This window comes from Vidua macroura, unplaced genomic scaffold (assembly GCF_024509145.1).
Source record: "Vidua macroura isolate BioBank_ID:100142 unplaced genomic scaffold, ASM2450914v1 whyUn_scaffold_217, whole genome shotgun sequence".
Taxonomy (NCBI): Eukaryota; Metazoa; Chordata; class Aves; order Passeriformes; family Viduidae; genus Vidua; species Vidua macroura.
The window spans coordinates 151-19,174 of NW_026530590.1; the positions used below are offsets into that span (position 1 = coordinate 151).

The following is a 19,024-nucleotide window of genomic DNA, read 5'->3' on the forward strand; positions in this document are numbered from 1 at the left end:
TCCCCATGGTGTGGTACCCCGCTCGTACCCTGAAAACCCCCAAATCCACCCCAAAACGGGATCCGTTAACAAAAACAGCAAAAAACAGCAAAAAACCCCGTTAAAATAACCCAAAATGCACTGAAATAGCCCCAGAATAACCCCACAGCCCGGGGCAGGCTCTGCCCCCATGGGTGTGGTACCCGCTCGTACCCCTGAAACCCCCAAATCCGCCCCAAAACGGGATCCGTTAACACAAACAGCAAAAAACGGCAAAAAAAACGGCAAAAAAACGGCAAAAAAAACCCATTAAAATAACCCTAAATACACCAAAATAACCCCAAAATAACCCCACAGCCCGGGGCAGGCTCCTGCCCCCACGGGTGTGGTACCGCTCGTACCCTGAAACCCCCAAATCCGCCCCAAAATGGATCCGTTAACAAAAACAGCAAAAAACGGCAAAAAAACCATAAAAATCACCCAAAACGCACCGAAATAACCCCAAAATAACCCCAAAGCCCCCCCGAATTCCCAAATTGTCGAATCCCCGAAGTCCGGAATTCCTGAATTGCTGAATTCTGGAATTCCCGGGTTCCCAAATCCCCGCATTCTGGAATTCCCGAATTCCCAAGTTGCCGAATTCCTGAGTTCCAGAATTCCCGGGTTCCTGAATTTCCGTGTTCCCAAATTCTGGAACTCCCAAATTCCCGAATTGCTGAATTCCCAAGTTCCGGAACTCCTGGGTTCCCGAATTCTGGAATTCCCAAATTCCCGAGTTCCGGAATTCCCGAGTTCCTGAATTGCCGAATTCCAGAATTCCCTGAATTCCGGAACTGCCGAATTCCCAAGTTCCCAACTTGCCGAATTCTGGAATTCTGGAATTCCCCAATTCCCGAGTTCCGGAATTCCCAAATTCCTGAATTGCTGAATTCTGGAACTCCCGAATTCCCGAGTTCCCAAATTCCGGATTTCCCGGGTTCTCGAATTGCCGAATTCCCGCGTTCCCGAATTCCGGAATTGCCAAGTTCCCCGACTTTCCGGAATTCCCAAATTGCTGAATTCTGGAATTCCCGGGTTCCCGAACTCCCGAATTCCCAAATATGGAATTCCCGCGTTCCTGAATTCCCGAACTCCCAAATTCTCGCGTTCCGGAATTCCCGAATTCTGGAATTCCCGAGTTCCCGAATTCTGGAATTGCCAAGTTCCCGAGTTCCGGAATTCCCGAATTGCTGAATTCTGGAATTCCCGGGTTCCCGAATTCTGGAACTCCCGGATTCCCACATTCCCGAATTCCGGAATTTCCAAGTTCCGGATTTCCTGAATCCCGAATCCCCGCGTTCCCGAGTTCCGGAATTCCCGAATTGCTGAATTCTGGAACTCCTGGGTTCCTCGAATACTGGAACTCCCAGATTCCCACATTCCCTCATTCCCGAATTCCGGATTTCCCGAAATCCCCGCGTTCCCGAGCTCCGGAACTCCCAAATTCCTGAATTCTGGAACTCCCGCGTTCCCGAATTCCCGGATTCCCGGATTTCCCGCGTTCCCAAATTCCCCGAATTCGGGAATTCCGCGTGCCCGGTGCCGTACCGTGCTTGAAGACCCCGATGAGCAGGGACTTGTCGGCCTCGGGGTCCCACCAGGCCGAGGGGCGCCTCCGGCTGCTCCAGCAGCGGGATCCAGATGTGCACCTCGCTGGGGGGACCCCGAAAATGGGAAAAGTGACCCCGAAAACGGCGTCAGCGACCCCGAAAACGGGAAAAGGGACCCGCAAAAAACGGGGTCAGGGACCCCAAGAAATGGGAAAAGGGACCCAAAAATGGGAAAAGGGACCCCAAAAATGGGAAAAGGGACCCAAAAATGGGAGAAAGGGACCCCGAAAATGGGAAAAAGGGACCCAAAAATGGGAAAAGGGACCCAAAAAATGGGAAAAGGGACTGAAAAAACGGTGTCAAGGACCCCAAAAATGGGAAAAGGGACCCCGAAAATGGGAAAAAGGGACCCAAAAAATCGGGAAAAGGGACCCCGAAAATGGGAAAAAGGGACCCGAAAATGGGAAAAGGGACCCCGGGAAATGGGAAAAGGGACCCCGAAAACGGCGGTCAGCGACCCCGAAAATGGGAGAAAAGGGACCCAAAAATGGGAAAAGGGACCCCAAAATGGGGAAAATGGGGACTGAAAATGGGAAAATGGGGACTGAAAATGGGAAAAGGGACCCAAAAATGGGAAAAGGGACCCAAAAATGGGAAAAGGGAGCCCGAAAATGGGAAAAGGGACCCCGAAAATGGGAAATGGGACCCAAAAATGGGAAAAGGGACCCCGAAAATGGGAAAAGGGACCCCGAAAACGGGGAAAAGGGACCCAAAAATGGGAAAAGGGACCCCGAAAATGGGAAAAGGGACCCAAAAATGGGAAAAGGGAACCCAAAAATGGGAAAAGGGACCCCGAAAACGGGAAAAGGGACCCCAAAAACGGCGTAAGCGACCCCAAAAATGGGAAAAGGGACCCCAAAAATGGGAAGAGCGACCCAAAAAATGGGAAAAGGGACCCCGAAAATGGGAAAAGGGACCCCGAAAATGGGAAAAGGGACCCAAAAATGGGAAAAGGGACCCAAAAATGGGAAAAGGGACCCAAAAATGGGAAAAGGGACCCCAAAAATGGGAAAAGGGACCCAAAAATGGGAAAAGGGACCCCGAAAATGGGAAAAGGGACCCAAAAATGGGAAAAGGGACACCGAAAATGGGAAAAGGGACCCCGAAAACGGGAGAAAAGGGACCCAAAAATGGGAAAAGGGACCCAAAAATGGGAAAAGGGACCCCGAAAATGGGAAAAGGGACCCAAAAATGGGAAAAGGGACCCCGAAAATGGGAAAAGGGACCCCGAAATGGGAAAAGGGACCCCAAAAACGGGGTCGGGGGACCAAAATCGAGGAGAAAATCTCCCAAACCACCCCAAAAACCCCCAAACCACCCCAAAACCACCCAAATCCCCCCAAACCCTCCCAAAAATCTCCCCAAATCCCCCCCAAACCTCCCCAAACCCCAAACTCCCCCCAAATCCCCCAAAAAACCCCAAACTCCCCCCAAAAAACCCCAAAATCCCCCCAAACCACCCCAAACCCCAAACTCGCCCCAAAAAAACCCCAAATCCCCCCCAAATCCCCCCAAACTCCCCCCAAATCCCCCAAAATCCCCCAAAACCCCCCAAAATCCTCCCCCGGGATCCGCCCCAGGGCTCACCTGGCGCTGGCCCCGCCCAGAACCTTCTCGGCCTCGGCGCCGATGACGTCATGGCGCAGCACGTGCAGCGCCCGCAGCCGCTGCAGCAGCCTGGCACGGACACACGGACGGACACACGGACACGCGGACATGGACACGGGACGGACACACGGACACACGGACACGGCACGGACACACAAACACGGGAGGGACACACGGACACAGGGACGGACACACAAACACGGGACGGACACACAGACAAGGGACGGACACACGGACACGGACACACGGACACACGGACAAGGGAGGGACACACGGACAAGGGAGGGACACGCGGACACACGGACACGCGGACACGGGACGGACACACGGACACGGGACGGACACACGGACACGGGACGGACACACGGACACAGAGACGGACACAGCAGGGACAAATGGACAATGGCATGGACACGCGGACACGGACACGGGAGGGACACACGGACACAGAGATGGACACACGGACACGGACAATGGCACGGACACGGGACGGACACACGGACACGCGGACAGAGAGAGGGACACAGCACGGACACACGGACAATGGCACGGACACGGGACGGACATATGGACACGGGAGAGACACACAAATACGGGAGGGACACACGGACACGCGGACAGAGAGACGGACACGGGACGGACAAACGAACAATGGCACGGACACGGGACGGACACACGGACACACGGACAATGGCACGGACACGCGGACATGGGAGGGACACACGGACACAGAGACGGACACGGACACACGGACACGCGGACACGGGAGGGACACACAAACACGGGAGAGACACACGGACACGCGGACAGAGAGACGGACACGGAACGGACACACGGACAATGGCACGGACACACGGACACGGGACGGACACGGCGTGGACACAGGGACAATGGGACGGACACGTGGACACGGGAGGGACAGACGGACACAGAGACGGACACGGCACGGACACACGGACAGCACGGTCAGGGTGTGTCCCTGCCCGGAACCGCCCCAAAGGCACAAAAACCACCCCAAAAACCCGAAACTGTCCCCAAAAACCCGAAACTGCCCCAAAAACCCGAAACTGCCCCAAAAACCGCCCCAAAAACTGCCCCAAAAACCCGAAACTGTCCCCAAAACCCGAAAACTGCCCCAAAAACCCGAAACTGCCCCAAAAACCGCCCCAAAAACTGCCCCAAAAACCTGAAACTGCCCCAAAAACCTGAAACTGCCCCAAAAACACGAAACTGCCCCAAAAACCCGAAACTGCCCCAAAAACCTGAAACTGCCCCAAAAACCGCCCCAAAAACTGCCCCAAAAACCTGAAACTGCCCCAAAAACCGCCCCAAAAACTGCCCCCAAAACCCGAAACTGCCCCAAAAACCTGAAACTGCCCCAAAATGCCCAAAACCCCCAGAAATGACCCAAAATCCCCAAAACCCCCAGAAATGACCCAAAATCCCCAGAAATGACCCCAAATTTGGAATCGGGCTCTCACTTGCCGCTCTGGTGCCGCAGGTGTTTCCGGTAGCCCCAAACCCCCGGGAACGACCCCAAAACCCCCAGAAATGACCCCAAAACCCCAGAAATTACCCAAAAACCCCATAAATGACCCAAAATCCCCAGAAATGACCCCAAATCCCCGCTCCGGACTCACTTGCCGCTCTGGTGCCGCAGGTGTTTCCGGTAGCCCCAAACCCCCGGGAACGACCCCAAAACCCCCAGAAATGACCCCAAAACCCCAGAAATTACCCAAAAACCCCATAAATGACCCAAAATCCCCAGAAATGACCCCAAATCCCCGCTCCGGACTCACTCGCCGCTCTGGTGCCGCAGGTGTTTCCGGTAGCCCCAAAACCACCGGGAACGACCCCAAAACCACCAGAACCGACCCCCAAATCCCCAGAAATGACCCCAAAACCACCAGAAATGACCCCAAAACCCCCAGAAATGACCCAAAACCCCCAGAAATGACCCCAAATCCGGAAGTGGGCACGCACTTGCCGCTCTGGTGCCGCAGGTGTTTCCGGTAGCCCTCGTCCTGCAGCAGCCACTCGGCCGCCGGCGCTTCCGGAACCTTCGGCGCCTTCTTGCCCTTGCGGCCGCGCGGCAGCGCCGGCGACGCCGCGCCTGCGGAGCCCCAAGGTCAGCGGGGTGGACACGGCAGCGGTCAGCGGGGCGGTCAGCGGGGTGGTCAGCGGAGTGGTCATCCGGGTGGACATGGCAGCGGTCAGTGGAGCGGGCAGCGGGGTGGTCAGCGGGACAGTCAGTGGAGTGGTCAGTGGAGTGGTCAGTGGGGTGGTCAGCGGGACGGTCAGTGGGGTGGTCAGCGGGACGGTCAGTGGAGTGGTCAGCAGAGTGGTCAGTGGAGTGGTCAGTGGAACGATCAGTGGAGCGGTCAGCAGGACGGTCAGTGGAGCGGTCAGTGGAGTGGTCAGTGGAGTGGTCAGCAGAGTGGACATGGCAGCGGTCAGTGGAACGATCAGTGGAGCGGTCAGCAGGGCGGTCAGCAGAGGTCAGCAGAGTGGACATGGCAGCGGTCAGTGGAATGGTCAGCAGAGGGGACACCAAGTGGTCAGCGGGGTGGACACGGCAGTGGCCAGTGGGGCGGTCAGTGGGGGGGGACAGAGAGCGGTCAGCGGGGCCAGGAGCCCGGACAGCTCCAGATGCACCCAAAGTGACCCAAAGTGACCCAAAGTGACCCAAAATGACCCAAAGTGACCCAAACCCACCCAAAATTACCCAAACCCACCCAAAGTGACCCAAAGTGACCCAAACTCACCCAAAGCGACCCAAACGCACCCAAAGTGACCCAAAGTGACCCAAAATTACCGAACCCCACCCAAAGTGACCCAAACCCACCCAAAGTGACCCAAAGCGACCCAAGGTGTCCCCAAACCCACCCAAAGTGACCCAAACCCACCAGAATTGATCCAAACCCACCCAAAGTGACGCAAAATGACCCAAAGTGACCCAAACCCACCCGAAATGACCCAAACCCACCCGAGGTGTCCCCAAACCCCGCGCGGCGCTCACCGGGGTGGCCGAGGGCGGGCCGGGCGCGGCCGTTGTGGCCGGGGGCCAGCAGGGCGCAGGCCAGGGCGCGCGTGCCGTCGTCGCCGCGGAAGTGCCGCAGGCAGAAGAGGACGATGGCGCGGCCCAGGCTCTCCACGTCGCGCTCCGACAGGCGGCGCTTGAAGCGGCCCTGCGCGGCCAGCTCGCGCCAGCGGCCCCACCTGCAACGGCCGGCGGTCACCCGGGGGTCAGCGGGGTCAACGGGGAGTCAACGGGGTCAACATGGAGTCAACGGGGTCAACATGGAGTCAATGGGGTCAAGAAACGGTCAACGGGGTCAACTGGGGCCAAAGAGGTCAACGTTGGGTCAACGGTGTCAAGAGTCAACGGGGGGTCAACGAGGTCAACATTGGGTCAACTGAACCCACGGTCAATGAGGAGTCAACGGGGTCAACATGGAGTCAACGGGGTCAACATGGAGTCAACGCGGCCAAGAAATGGTCAACGGGGTCAATTGGGGCCAACGAGGTCAACGTTGGGTCAACGGTGTCAACAGTCAATGGGGGGTCAATGAGGTCAACATTGGGTCAACTGAACCCACGGTCAACGAGGAGTCAACGGGGTCAACATGGAGTCAATGGGGTCAACATGGGGTCAACAGGGTCAACACTGGGTCAACGGGGTCAACAAACGGTCGTTGGGGGTCAATTGGGGCCAACGAGGTCATTGTTGGGTCAACGGCATCAACAATCAACGGAGGGTCAATGAGGTCAATGTTGGGTCAACTCAATTAACGGTCAACGTGGAGTCAACGAGGTCAACGTTGGGTCAACAGCATCAACAGTCAATGTGGAGTCAACGAGGTCAATGTTGGGTCAACAAATGGTCAATGAGAGATCAACAAAGTCAACATTGGGTCAACTGAAACAACGGTCAACGAGGACTCAACAAGGTCAACGTTGGGTCAACTAAACCAACAGTCAATGAGAACGTGAGGTCAACATTGGGTCAACTCAACCAATGGTCAACGGGGGGTCAACGAGGTCAATGTTGGGTCAACTGAACCAATGGTCAATGAGAACTCAACGGGGTCAACATTGGGTCAACTGAATCAACGGTCAACAAAGACACAACGAGGTCAACATTGAGTCAACTGAACCAACGGTCAATGAGAACTCAACGACGTCAACGTTGAGTCAACTCAAGCAACGGTCAATGGGAACTCAACGAGGTCAATGTTGGGTCAACTGAATCAACGGTCAATGGGAACTCAACGAGGTCAATGTTGGGTCAACTGAATCAACGGTCAATGGGAACTCAACGAGGTCAACGTTGGCTCAACTGAATCAATGGTCAATGAGAACTCAACGAGGTCAACGTTGAGTCAACTCAAGCAACGGTCAATGAGGAGTCAACGAGATCGACGTGACCTCAACAAGGGCGCCAACGCCCAGCGGGGACAACGAGACGTCGAGGAACGCCGCCGCCCAACGCGGGGTCACCGAGAGGCCGCCAAGCCCCGCCCGCCCCCCCGGGCGTCGCCCGCGCCCACCCGTAGACCATCAGGTGCTTCTCCACGCGCACGCAGTCGCTCCTCCCGAAGGGCGCCGGCGCGGCCGGAGCGGCGGGCGCGGCCGGGCCGTGCTGGGCGTGGCCGTGCTGCTGCTGCTGCTGCTGGCCCTGCTGGTGGCCGCCGTGCTGGTGCTGGTGGCCGCGCCGCGAGCGGGTGGCCCGGTCCAGCCGCTCCAGGTCGTCGTCGCTGTCCAGGTCCGAGAACTCCACCAGGTCGTCGTCGCGCAGCGTGCTGAAGTGCCGCGTCTGCTTCCGCACGCGCGGCGTGTCGATCACCAGCGTGTTCTGCGGGGCACGGCGGTCAGCGGCCACGCCCACGGTGGCCACGCCCCAGGCGGCCACGCCCCCGGCGGCCGCGCCCACCTTGCTGTTGAGCAGGTCGAGGTCCAGGTCGGCCTTCTTGGCCCACTTCTGCCAGAAGTTGGGGTCGTCCAGCGCGATGTCCGTGCGGTTCTCCGAGGCCACGAAGCTGGCCTGGGGGCGGGGCAGCGCTCAGCCGGGGCCGCCGGGGTGGCGACCGCGGCCAGGAACCTCCGCCGTGGCCACCGAGGTCACCTGGACGCACCCGGAGGCGCTCCAGGACCGCCGAAGCGCACCTGGACACACCTGTACCAACCTGGACCTCCTCCAGCCCCACCTAAGCTCACCTGGACCCATCTGGACCAACCTGGACACACCCAGACCTTCTCTAAGACCACCAAACCTCACCTGAACGCATCTGGACCTTCTCTATACCCACCAAACCTCACCTGAACGCACCTGGACCTTCTCCAGCCCCACCAAAGCTCACCTGAACCCACCTGGACCATCTCCAGGACCAGCAAAGCTCACCTGGACCCATCTGGACCATCTCCAGGACCAGCAAAGCTCACCTGGACACACCTGGTCCCACCTGGACCCACCTGGACCATCTCCAGCCCCACCAAACCTCACCTGGACACACCTGGACCATCTGCAGCCCCACCAAAGCTCACCTGGACACACCTGGTCCCACCTGGACCCACCTGGACCATCTCCAGCCCCAGCAAAGCTCACCTTGGCGAAGGTGGAGCCCTTGCCCTCGCTCTCGATGGTGATGGTGGTGGCGCGGCGCAGCAGGATCTGCTCGATGTCCTCCTCGCAGAACTTGGCGCCCTCGTCGTCCTCGTCCATGATGGCGGCGTAGGCGCCCTTGCGCAGCAGGTCCTCGATCTCCTTCTTGGAGAACTGCTGGATCTGCGGGGCGGCGGCGCAGGGGCTGGCACCGCGCGGCCGCGGGGGCCGGCGGCGCCGGGGACCTGGGGTCACCTGGGGGGACGCAGCTGGGGGGAACTCAACATGGAGAACATCAACTGGGAGAACCTCAAAATGGAGAACCTGAACTGGGGAAACTCAACTGGAGAACCTCAACTGGGAGAACCTCAACATGGAGAACATCAACTGGGACAAACTCAACATGGAGAACATCAACTGGGAGAACCTCAAAATGGAGAAACTCAACGTGGGGGAACTCAACTGGAGAACCTCAACTGGGAGAACCTCAAAATGGACAAACTCAACATGGAGAAACTCAACTGGAGAAACTCAACTGGGGGGAACCTCAAAATGGAGAACATCAACTGGGGAAACTCAACATGGAGAAACTCAACTGGGAGAACCTCAACATGGAGAACATCAACTGGGGAAACTCAACATGGAGAACATCAACTGGGGAAACTCAACATGGAGAACATCAACTGGAAGAACCTCAACATGGAGAACATCAACTGGGACAAACTCAACATGGAGAACCTCAACTGGGGGAACTCAACATGGACATCAACTGGGAGAACCTCAAAATGGAGAAACTCAACGGGGGGGACGCAACTGGGGAAAGTCAACATGGAGAACATCAACTGGGAGAACCTCAAAATGGAGAACCTCAACATGGAGAAACTCAACTGGGGGGACTCAGCTGGAAAAACTCAAAATGGAGAAACTCAACTAGGGGGACGCAACTGGGGGGACGCAACTGGAGAAACTCAACATGGAAAATCTCAACTGGAAGATCCTCAACTTGGGAAAACCTCAACTTGGGACGACCCAATCTTAGAGAACCTCAACTTGAAGAACCTCAACTGGAAGAACCTCAACATGGGAAAGCCTCAACTTGGGAGGACCCAATCTTGGAGAACCTCAACTTGGAGAACCTCAACATGAAGAGCCTCAAATTGGAGAACCTCAACTGGAAGAACCTCAACTTGGGATAACCTCAACTTGGAATAACCTCAACTTAGGAAGACCCAATCTTGGAGAACCTCAACTTGGAGAACCTCAACCTGGAGAACCTCAACTTGGAGAACCTCAACTGGAAGAACCTCAATTTGGGATAACCTCAACTTAGGAAGACCCAATCTTGGAGAACCCCAACTTGGAGAACCCCAACTTGGAGACCCTCAGAGAGCCCCAACGTGGAGCCCCCGATCTGGGAGCACGCGGACCTCGCCCGCCCGCCCGGCCCCGCCCGCGGGCTGACCCCGGCGATGTTGCCCTCGCGGCCGCTCATGGACTGCAGCACGGCCTTGTCCAGGCCCAGCTTCAGGCTGGCCTTGTCGAACATCTCGCGCTCGTAGGAGTTGCGCGTGATCAGCCGGTAGACCTTGACCGCCTTGCTCTGCCCGATGCGGTGGCACCGCGCCTGCGCCTGCGGGGACGCGGCCACGTCGCCGGGGGGGACCTTCGGGGGGCGCCGGCCCCGCCCCGGCGCGTGGCGGAGCTCCGGGCCTGGGTGGGTCCCAAACCCCGGGTAGATCCCACCTTGTGAACCCAAACCCTTGGTAGATCCCGTCACGTGACCTCCAACTCCCGGAGAACCTCATCCCATGATCCCAAACCCCACCCCACCACCCCAAATCCTGGTTAGACCCCACCCCATGTCCCCAAACTCCACCCCACCACCCCAAAGCCTGGTCAGACCCCACCCCACATCCCAAACCCTTGGTAGATCCCATCCCATGATCTCCAACTCCTGGAGAACCTCATCCCACCACCCCAAACTCCACCGCACCACTTCAAACCCTTGATAGACCCCACCACACATCCCAAACCCTTGGTAGATCCCATCACGTGATCTCCAACTCCTGGAGAACCTCATCCCGTGATCCCAAACCCCACCCCATGATCCCAAACCCTGGTTAGACCCCACCCCACGTCCCCAAACCCCGGTGAGACCCCACCCCACGTCCCCAGACCCCGCCCCAGGCCCCCAGCCCTGGGCGGGGGCGCACCTGGAGGTCGTTCTGGGGGTTCCAGTCGGAGTCGAAGATGATGCAGGTGTCGGCGGCCGTCAGGTTGATGCCGAGCCCGCCGGCGCGCGTGCACAGCAGGAAGACGAAGCGGTCCGAGTCGGGCCGGCTGAAGCGGTCGATGGCCGCCTGCCGCAGGTTGCCGCGCACGCGCCCGTCGATGCGCTCGTACGGGTACCTGGGGGGGGGACGCGGCGCCGTCACCGCGGGCCCGTCGCCGCGACCGACCGCGCCGGGAACCCGCCGGAAGGCTCCGGGAGCTTCTCGGGAGGAGGTTGAGGCACCAGAAATGGTCCCCGTGGAGGTCCTCGAGGGCCTCCGAGGTGGTGGAGGGGCCCAGAACCAAAAAGATCCCCGGATCTCCTCCATGGAGATCCAGAAGCTCCAAAGATCCCCAGATCTCCTCTGAGGAGCTCCAGAACCTCCAAAGGTCACCAAATCTCCTCCGTGGAGCTCCAGAACCCCTAAAGATCCCCAGATCTCCTCCGTGGAGCTCCAGAACCTCCAAAGATTCCCAGATCTCCTCCATGGAGACCCAAAACATCTAAAGTTCCCCAGATCTCCTCCATGGAGACCCAAAACATTTAAAGGACGCCAGATCTCCTCTGAGGAGCTCCAGAACCTCCAAAGGTCCCCAGATCTCCTCTGAGGAGCCCCTAAAACATCTAAAGTTCCCCAGATCTCCTCCAAGGAGCTCCAGAACCTCCAAAGGTCCCCAGATCTCCTCTGAGGAGCCCCTAAAACATCTAAAGATCCCCAGATCTCCTCCAAGGAGCTCCAGAACCTCCAAAGGTCCCCAGATCTCCTCCGTGGAGCTCCAGAACGCCTAAAGATCCCCAGATCTCCTCCGTGGAGCCCCAAAACATCTAAAGCTCCTCAGATCTCCCCTGAGGAGCTCCAAAATATCCAAAGCTCCCCAGATTTCCCCGTTTTTTCCCAAACCGCCCGTGTTTCCCCCCAAACCCCGACCGTTTCTGGATCAGCTGCTCCTCCAGGATGTCCAGGCAGATCGTCAAATCCCATTCCCTCCCCCAAAACCCCGTTTTTTCCCCTAAAAACCCCATTTTTTTCCCGTTTTTTCCCATTTTTCCTGTTTCCCCCGTTTTTTCCCAAACCGCCCGCGTTTCCCCCCAAACCCCGACCGTTTCTGGATCAGCTGCTCCTCCAGGATGTCCAGGTAGATCTTCAAATCCCATTTCCTCCCCCAAAACCCCATTTTTTCCCCTAAAAACCCCATTTTTTTCTCATTTTTTCCCATCTTCTCCTCATTTTTCCCCATTTTTCCCGTTTCCCCCCGTTTTTTCCCAAACCGCCCGCTTTTCCCCCCCAAACCCTGACTGTTTCTGGATCAGCTGCTCCTCCAGGATGTCCAGGCAGATCTTCAAGTCCCATTTCCTCCCCCAAAACCCCGTTCTTTCCCCTAAAAAACCCCATTTTTTTCCCGTTTTTTCCCATTTTTTCAATTTTTCCCCCCGTTTTTTCCCAAACCGCCCGCGTTTCCCCCCAAACCCCGACCGTTTCTGGATGAGGTAGTCCTCCAGGATGTCCAGGCAGCGCACCATCTGCGAGAAGACCAGCACCTTGTGGCCGCCGGCGCGCAGCCGCGGCAGCAGCTTGTCCAGCAGCACCAGCTTGCCGGCCGAGCGCACCAGCGCCTGCAGCGCCAGGTCCGGCGGCGGCGGCGCGGGCAGCGAGGCGCGCAGCTCGGCCACGATCTGCTCCTCCGCACCTGCACGGACAGGTGAGGCACAGGTGAGCATCAGGGACCACCACTGACCACCACTGAGCACCACTGACCACCGCTGACCAGCACTGACCATCACTGACCAGCACCATGGAACCCCCCCATTGCTGCAGCTCGGCCACAATCTGCTCCTCCGCACCTGCACAGGTGAGGCACAGGTGAGGGACAAGTGAGCAGCCCTGACCATCACTGAGCATCACTGAGCATCACTGACCACCGCTGACCAGCAGTGACCAGCACTGACCATCACCATGGAACCCCCCCATTGCCCCAGCGAGGCGCGCAGCTCGGCCACGATCTGCTCCTCCGCACCTGCACGGACAGGTGAGGCACAGGTGAGCAGCACTGACCATCACTGAGCATCACTGAGCATCACTGACCACCACTGACCACCGCTGACCATCAGTGACCAGCACTGACCATCACCATGGAACCCCCCCATTGCTGCAGCTCGGCCACGATCTGCTCCTCCACACCTGCACAGGTGAGGCACAGGTGAGGCACAGGTGAGCAGCACTGACCACCACTGACCACCGCTGACCAGCAATGGTTCCATCAAACCAGCTCCGAGAACCTCCAGTGACCATGAGTGACCAGCAGTGACCAGCACTGACCAGCACTGACCATCACCATGGAACCCCCCCATTGCTGCAGCGAGGCCACGATCTGCTCCTCCGCACCTGCACGGACAGGTGAGGCACAGGTGAGCATCAGGGACCACCAGTGACCAGCAGTGACCAGCACTGACCACGAGTGACCAGCACTGACCATCACCATGGAACCCCCCCATTGCTGCAGCTCGGCCACAATGTGCTCCTCCGCACCTGCACGGACAGGTGAGGCACAGGTGAGGGACAGGTGAGCAGCACTGACCACCACTGACCACCACTGACCATCACTGACCAGCACTGACCACCACTGACCAGCACTGACCATCACCATGGAACCCCCCCATTGCTGCAGCTCGACCACGATCTGCTCCTCCACACCTGCACAGGTGAGGCACAGGTGACCACCACTGACCACCACTGACCATCACTGACCAGCACTGACCACCACTGACCAGCAGTGACCAGCACTGACCAGCACTGACCACCACTGACCAGCAGTGACCAGCACTGACCATCACCATGGAACCCCCCCATTGCTGCAGCTCGACCACGATCTGCTCCTCCGCACCTGCACAGGCGAGGCACAGGTGAGGCACAGGTGAGCAGCACTGACCGTGAGTGACCACCACTGACCAGCAATGGTTCCATCAAACCAGCTCCGAGAACCTCCAGTGACCACGAGTGACCAGCACTGACCAGCACTGACCACGAGTGACCAGCACTGACCAGCACTGACCACCGCTGACCATCAGTGACCAGCACTGACCATCACCATGGAACCCCCCCATTGCCCCAGCTCGGCCACGATCTGCTCCTCCGCACCTGCACGGACAGGTGAGGCACAGGTGAGCAGCACTGACCACCACTGACCAGCAGTGACCAGCACTGACCAGCACCATGGAACCCCCCCATTGCTGCAGCTCGGCCACGATCTGCTCCTCCGCACCTGCACGGACAGGTGAGGCACAGGTGAGGCACAGGTGAGGCACAGGTGAGGCACAGGTGAGGCACAGGTGAGCAGCACTGACCACCACTGACCATCACTGACCGGCACTGACCATCACTGACCACTCACTAACCATCACTGACCATCACTGACCATGCGTGACCATCACTGACCACGAGTGACCATCACTGACCACCACTGACCATGAGTGACCATCACTGACCGCCGCTGACCATCACTGACCATGAGTGACCATCACTGACCATGAGTGACCACCACTGACCATGAGTGACCATCACTGACCGCCGCTGACCGTCAGGTGACCCCTACCCGGCGCTCACTGCCGGCAGTGAGGTGCGGAGCTGGGCCACGATCCGTTCCTGCCCAGGTGTGCCCAGGTGTGCCCAGGTGTGTCTGTATCTGCCCAGGTGTGTCTGTACGTGTACCCAGGTGTGCCCAGGTGTGCCCAGGTGTGTCTGTGACTACCCAGGTGCGTACCCAGGTGTGCCCAGGTATATATGTATCTGCCCAGGTGTGCCCGTATGTGTACCCAGGTGTGCCCAGGTGTATCTGTATCTGCCCAGGTGTGTCTGTACATGTACCCAGGTGTGCTGTACACGTACCCAGGTGTGCCCAGGTGTGTCTGTGACTGCACAGGTGTGTCTGTGACTGCCCAGGTGTGTCTGTACGTGTACCCAGGTGTACCCAGGTGTGCCTGTGACTGCACAGGTGTGCTGTACACGTACCCAGGTGTGTCTGTGACTGCCCAGGTATATCTGTGACTGCCCAGGTGTGTCTGTGACTGCCCAGGTGTGTCTGTACACGTACCCAGGTGTGCCCAGGTGTGTCTGTGACTGCCCAGGTGTGTCTGTACACGTACCCAGGTGTGCCCAGGTGTGTCTGTGACTGCCCAGGTGTGTCTGTGACTGCCTAGGTGTGCTGTACACATACCCAGGTGTGCCCAGGTGTGTCTGTGACTGCACAGGTGTGCTGTACACATACCTAGGTGTGCCCAGGTGTGTCTGTGACTGCACAGGTGTGTCTGTACACGTACCCAGGTGTGCCCAGGTGCGTCTGTGACTGCCCAGGTGTGCCTGTACATGTACCCAAGTGTGCCCAGGTGTGTCTGTGACTGCCCAGGTGCGTACCCAGGTGTGCCCAGGTATATATGTATCTGCCCAGGTGTGCCCGTATGTGTACCCAGGTGTGCCCAGGTGTGCCTGTGACTGCCCAGGTGTGTGCCTGTACGTGCCCAGGTGCTCACCGTTGATGAGGTAGGGGTGGTTGCAGCACTTGCGCAGCTCCATCATGGTGTTGAGCAGGTTGGGCACGTTGCCGTGCCCCGCCCCGCGCGCCAGGTGTGCCCAGGTGTGTCTGTGACTGCCCAGGTGTGTCTGTGAGTGCCCAGGTGTGTCTGTGACTGCACAGGTGTGTCTGTGACTGCACAGGTGTGCTGTACATGTACCCAGGTGTGCCCAGGTGTGTCTGTGACTGCACAGGTGTGTCTGTGACTGCACAGGTGTGCTGTACACGTACCCAGGTGTGTCTGTGACTGCCCAGGTGTGTCTGTGACTGCCCAGGTGTGTCTGTGACTGCCCAGGTGTGCTGTACACATACCCAGGTGTGTCTGTGACTGCACAGGTGTGTCTGTGACTGCACAGGTGTGCCTGTGACTGCCCAGGTGTGTGCCCAGGTGTACCCAGGCGTACCCAGGTGTGCCCAGGTGCTCACCGTTGATGAGGTAGGGGTGGTTGCAGCACTTGCGCAGCTCCATCATGGTGTTGAGCAGGTTGGGCACGTTGCCGTGCCCCGCCCCGCGCGCCAGGTAGGCGAAGTTGCGCTCCAGGATGGCGCGGTACAGGCGCTTCTGCGCGTTGGTCAGCTCCACCTCGATGATGGTCTCCTGCTTGGGCGCCAGGTTCTTCTCCACGTCCTCCTTCAGCCGCCGCAGCATCATCGGCTTCAGCAGCGCCTGCAGCTTCTGCACCTGCGCAGGTGAGCGCCGCGCCCGTCACGCCCGCCCGGGGCTCGGGGAGCGGGGGGGGGGGGGTGGGTGGGAGGGGTTACAGGTGCACCTGTCACACCTGGGCGGGCTTGGGGAGCAGGGGGAGGTGGGTGTGAGGGGTTATGGGCGCACCTGTGCTACCTGGGCGTGGCTATGAGGGGTTACAGGCACACCTGTGCTACCTGGGCGTGACTACAGGGGGCTACTGACACACCTGTGCTACCTGTCACACCTGGGCGAGGCTCACAGGGTGCTCAGGGGTGGGTATTACAGGATATGGGTGCACCTGTGCTACCTGTCACACCTGGGTGGGGCTTGGGGACGGGGACGGGGGGGGGGGTACGAGGGGTTATAGGTGCACCTGTGACACCTGGGCGTGGCTGTGAGAGGTTACAGGCACACCTGTGCTACCTGAGCGTGACTACAGGGGGCTACTGACATACCTGTGCTACCTGGGCGTGGCTATGAGGGGTTACGGGCACACCTGTGCTACCTGGGCGTGGCTATGAGGGGTTATGGGTGCACCTGTGCTACCTGAGCGTGGCTGCGGGGGGCTACTGACACACCTGTGCTACCTGGGCGTGGCTATGAGGGGTTACAGGCACACCTGTGCCACCTGTCACGCCTGGGCGGGGCTCGCAGGGTGCCCACGTGGGGCTATGAGAGCTTATGGGCACACCTGTGCTACCTGGGCGTGGCTACGGGGGGTTATGAGTGCACCTGTGCTACCTGTCACACCTGGGCGGGGCTCAGGGAGCGGGAGGGGGTGGGTACGAGGGGTTATGGGTGCACCTGGGCACCTGTGTGTCCCCAGCTATCCCCAGGTGCCCCCAGCTGTCCCCAGGTGTGCCCAGGTGCACCCAGGTGTGCCCAGGTGCCCCCACGTGTCCCCCAGGTATCCCCCAGGTGTCCCCAGCTGTCCCCAGGTGCCCCCAGCTGTCCCCAGGTGTGTCCAGGTGCGCCCAGGTGTCCCCAGGTGTCCCCAGGTGCGCCCAGGTGTCCCCAGCTGTCCCCAGGTGTCCCCCAGGTGTCCCCCAGGTGCCCCCAGGTGTCCCCAGCTGTCCCCAGCTGTCCCCAGGTGCTCCCCCAGGTGTCCCCCAGGTGTCCCCCAGGTGCCCCCAGGTGTGCCCAGGTGTGCCCAGGTGCCCCCAGCTGTCCCCAGGTGTGCCCAGGTGTCCCCCAGGTGCCCCCAGGTGCTCCCCAGCTGTCCCCAGGTGTCCCCCAGGTGTCCCCCAGGTGCGCCCAGGTGTGCCCAGGTGCCCCCAGGTGTGCCCAGGTGCCCCCAGCTGTCCCCAGGTGCGCCCAGGTGCGCCCAGGTGCGCGGCCTCACCTGCTCCTCGGTCTTGAGGTCGCCGAAGTCCTTGAGGAACTCGGCCTCGGACGGGAACTGGGAGGGCTCCAGGAAGTGCAGGAGGCTGAAGAGCTCCTCGACCGTGTTCTGCAGGGGCGTGCCCGTCAGCAGCACCTTGTGCTCCTGCAGGTAACACAGGTGAGACACCTGAGATACAGGTGAGACACCTGGGACAGGTAAAACAGGTAAAACACACCAAACACACGGGACAGGTGAGGCACAGCGGGCACACGAGGGGCTCGGGGGCTCCTCGACCGTGTTCTGCAGGGGCGTGCCCGTCAGCAGCACCTTGTGCTCCTGCAGGTGCGACAGGTGAGACAGGTGAGACAGGTGAGAGACAGAAAAAACACCTGGGACAGGTAAAACACACGGGACAAGTGAGGCACAGCGGGGACACGAGGGGCTCAGGGGCTCCTCGACCGTGTTCTGCAGGGGCGTGCCCGTCAGCAGCACCTTGTGCTCCTGCAGGTGACACAGGTAACACACCTGAGTCAGGTGAGACACCTGAGACAGGTAAAACAGGTAAAACACACGGGACAGGTGAGACACAGCGGGCACACGAGGGGCTCGGGGGCTCCTCGACCATGTTCTGCAGGGGCGTGCCCGTCAGCAGCACCTTGTGCTCCTGCAGGTGACACAGGTGAGACAGGTGAGACACCTGAGACAGGTGAGATACAGGTAAAACACACCAAACACACAGGACAGGTGAGGCACAGCGGGCACACGAGGGGCTCAGGGGCTCCTCGACCGTGTTCTGCAGGGGCGTGCCCGTCAGCAGCACCTTGTGCTCCTGCAGGTGCGACAGGTAACACACCTGAGTCAGGTGAGACACCTGAGACAGGTAAAACAGGTAAAACACACGGGACAGGTGAGACACAGCGGGCACACGAGGGGCTCGGGGGCTCCTCGACCGTGTTCTGCAGGGGCGTGCCCGTCAGCAGCACCTTGTGCTCCTACAGGTAACACAGGTGAGACAGGTGAGACAGGTGAGAGACAGAAAAAAACACCTGGGACAGGTAAAACACACAGGACAGGTGAGGCACAAGGGGGACATGAGGGGCTCGGGGGCTCCTCGACCGTGTTCTGCAGGGGCGTGCCCGTCAGCAGCACCTTGTGCTCCTGCAGGTGACACAGGTGAGACACCTGAGACAGGTGAGACACCTGAGAGACAGGTAAAACAGGTAAAACACACGGGACAGGTGAGGCACAGGGGGCACACGAGGGGCTCGGGGGCCCCTCGACCACGTTCTGCAGGGGCGTGCCCGTCAGCAGGTGAGACAGGTGAGACAGGTGAGACA

General features: G+C 59.3%; 1 protein-coding gene across 1 annotated transcript in view; it reads right to left on the minus strand.

Moving 5' to 3' along the window:
• Positions 1–360: 360 nt before the first annotated feature.
• The window catches only part of LOC128802931 (chromodomain-helicase-DNA-binding protein 8-like), a gene marked incomplete at its 3' end in the record, with an annotated part of 45,556 nt that continues 26,892 nt past the window's right edge, over positions 361–19,024 (minus strand). Inside the window, 14 exon segments of the mRNA XM_053969489.1 lie at positions 361–381; positions 1,567–1,627; positions 1,629–1,671; positions 3,216–3,305; positions 5,220–5,349; positions 6,256–6,455; positions 7,787–8,091; positions 8,170–8,280; positions 8,842–9,021; positions 10,301–10,468; positions 11,052–11,247; positions 12,585–12,798; positions 16,102–16,357; positions 17,706–17,849. Coding sequence (XP_053825464.1) covers positions 361–381; positions 1,567–1,627; positions 1,629–1,671; positions 3,216–3,305; positions 5,220–5,349; positions 6,256–6,455; positions 7,787–8,091; positions 8,170–8,280; positions 8,842–9,021; positions 10,301–10,468; positions 11,052–11,247; positions 12,585–12,798; positions 16,102–16,357; positions 17,706–17,849 — 2,119 coding nt within the window.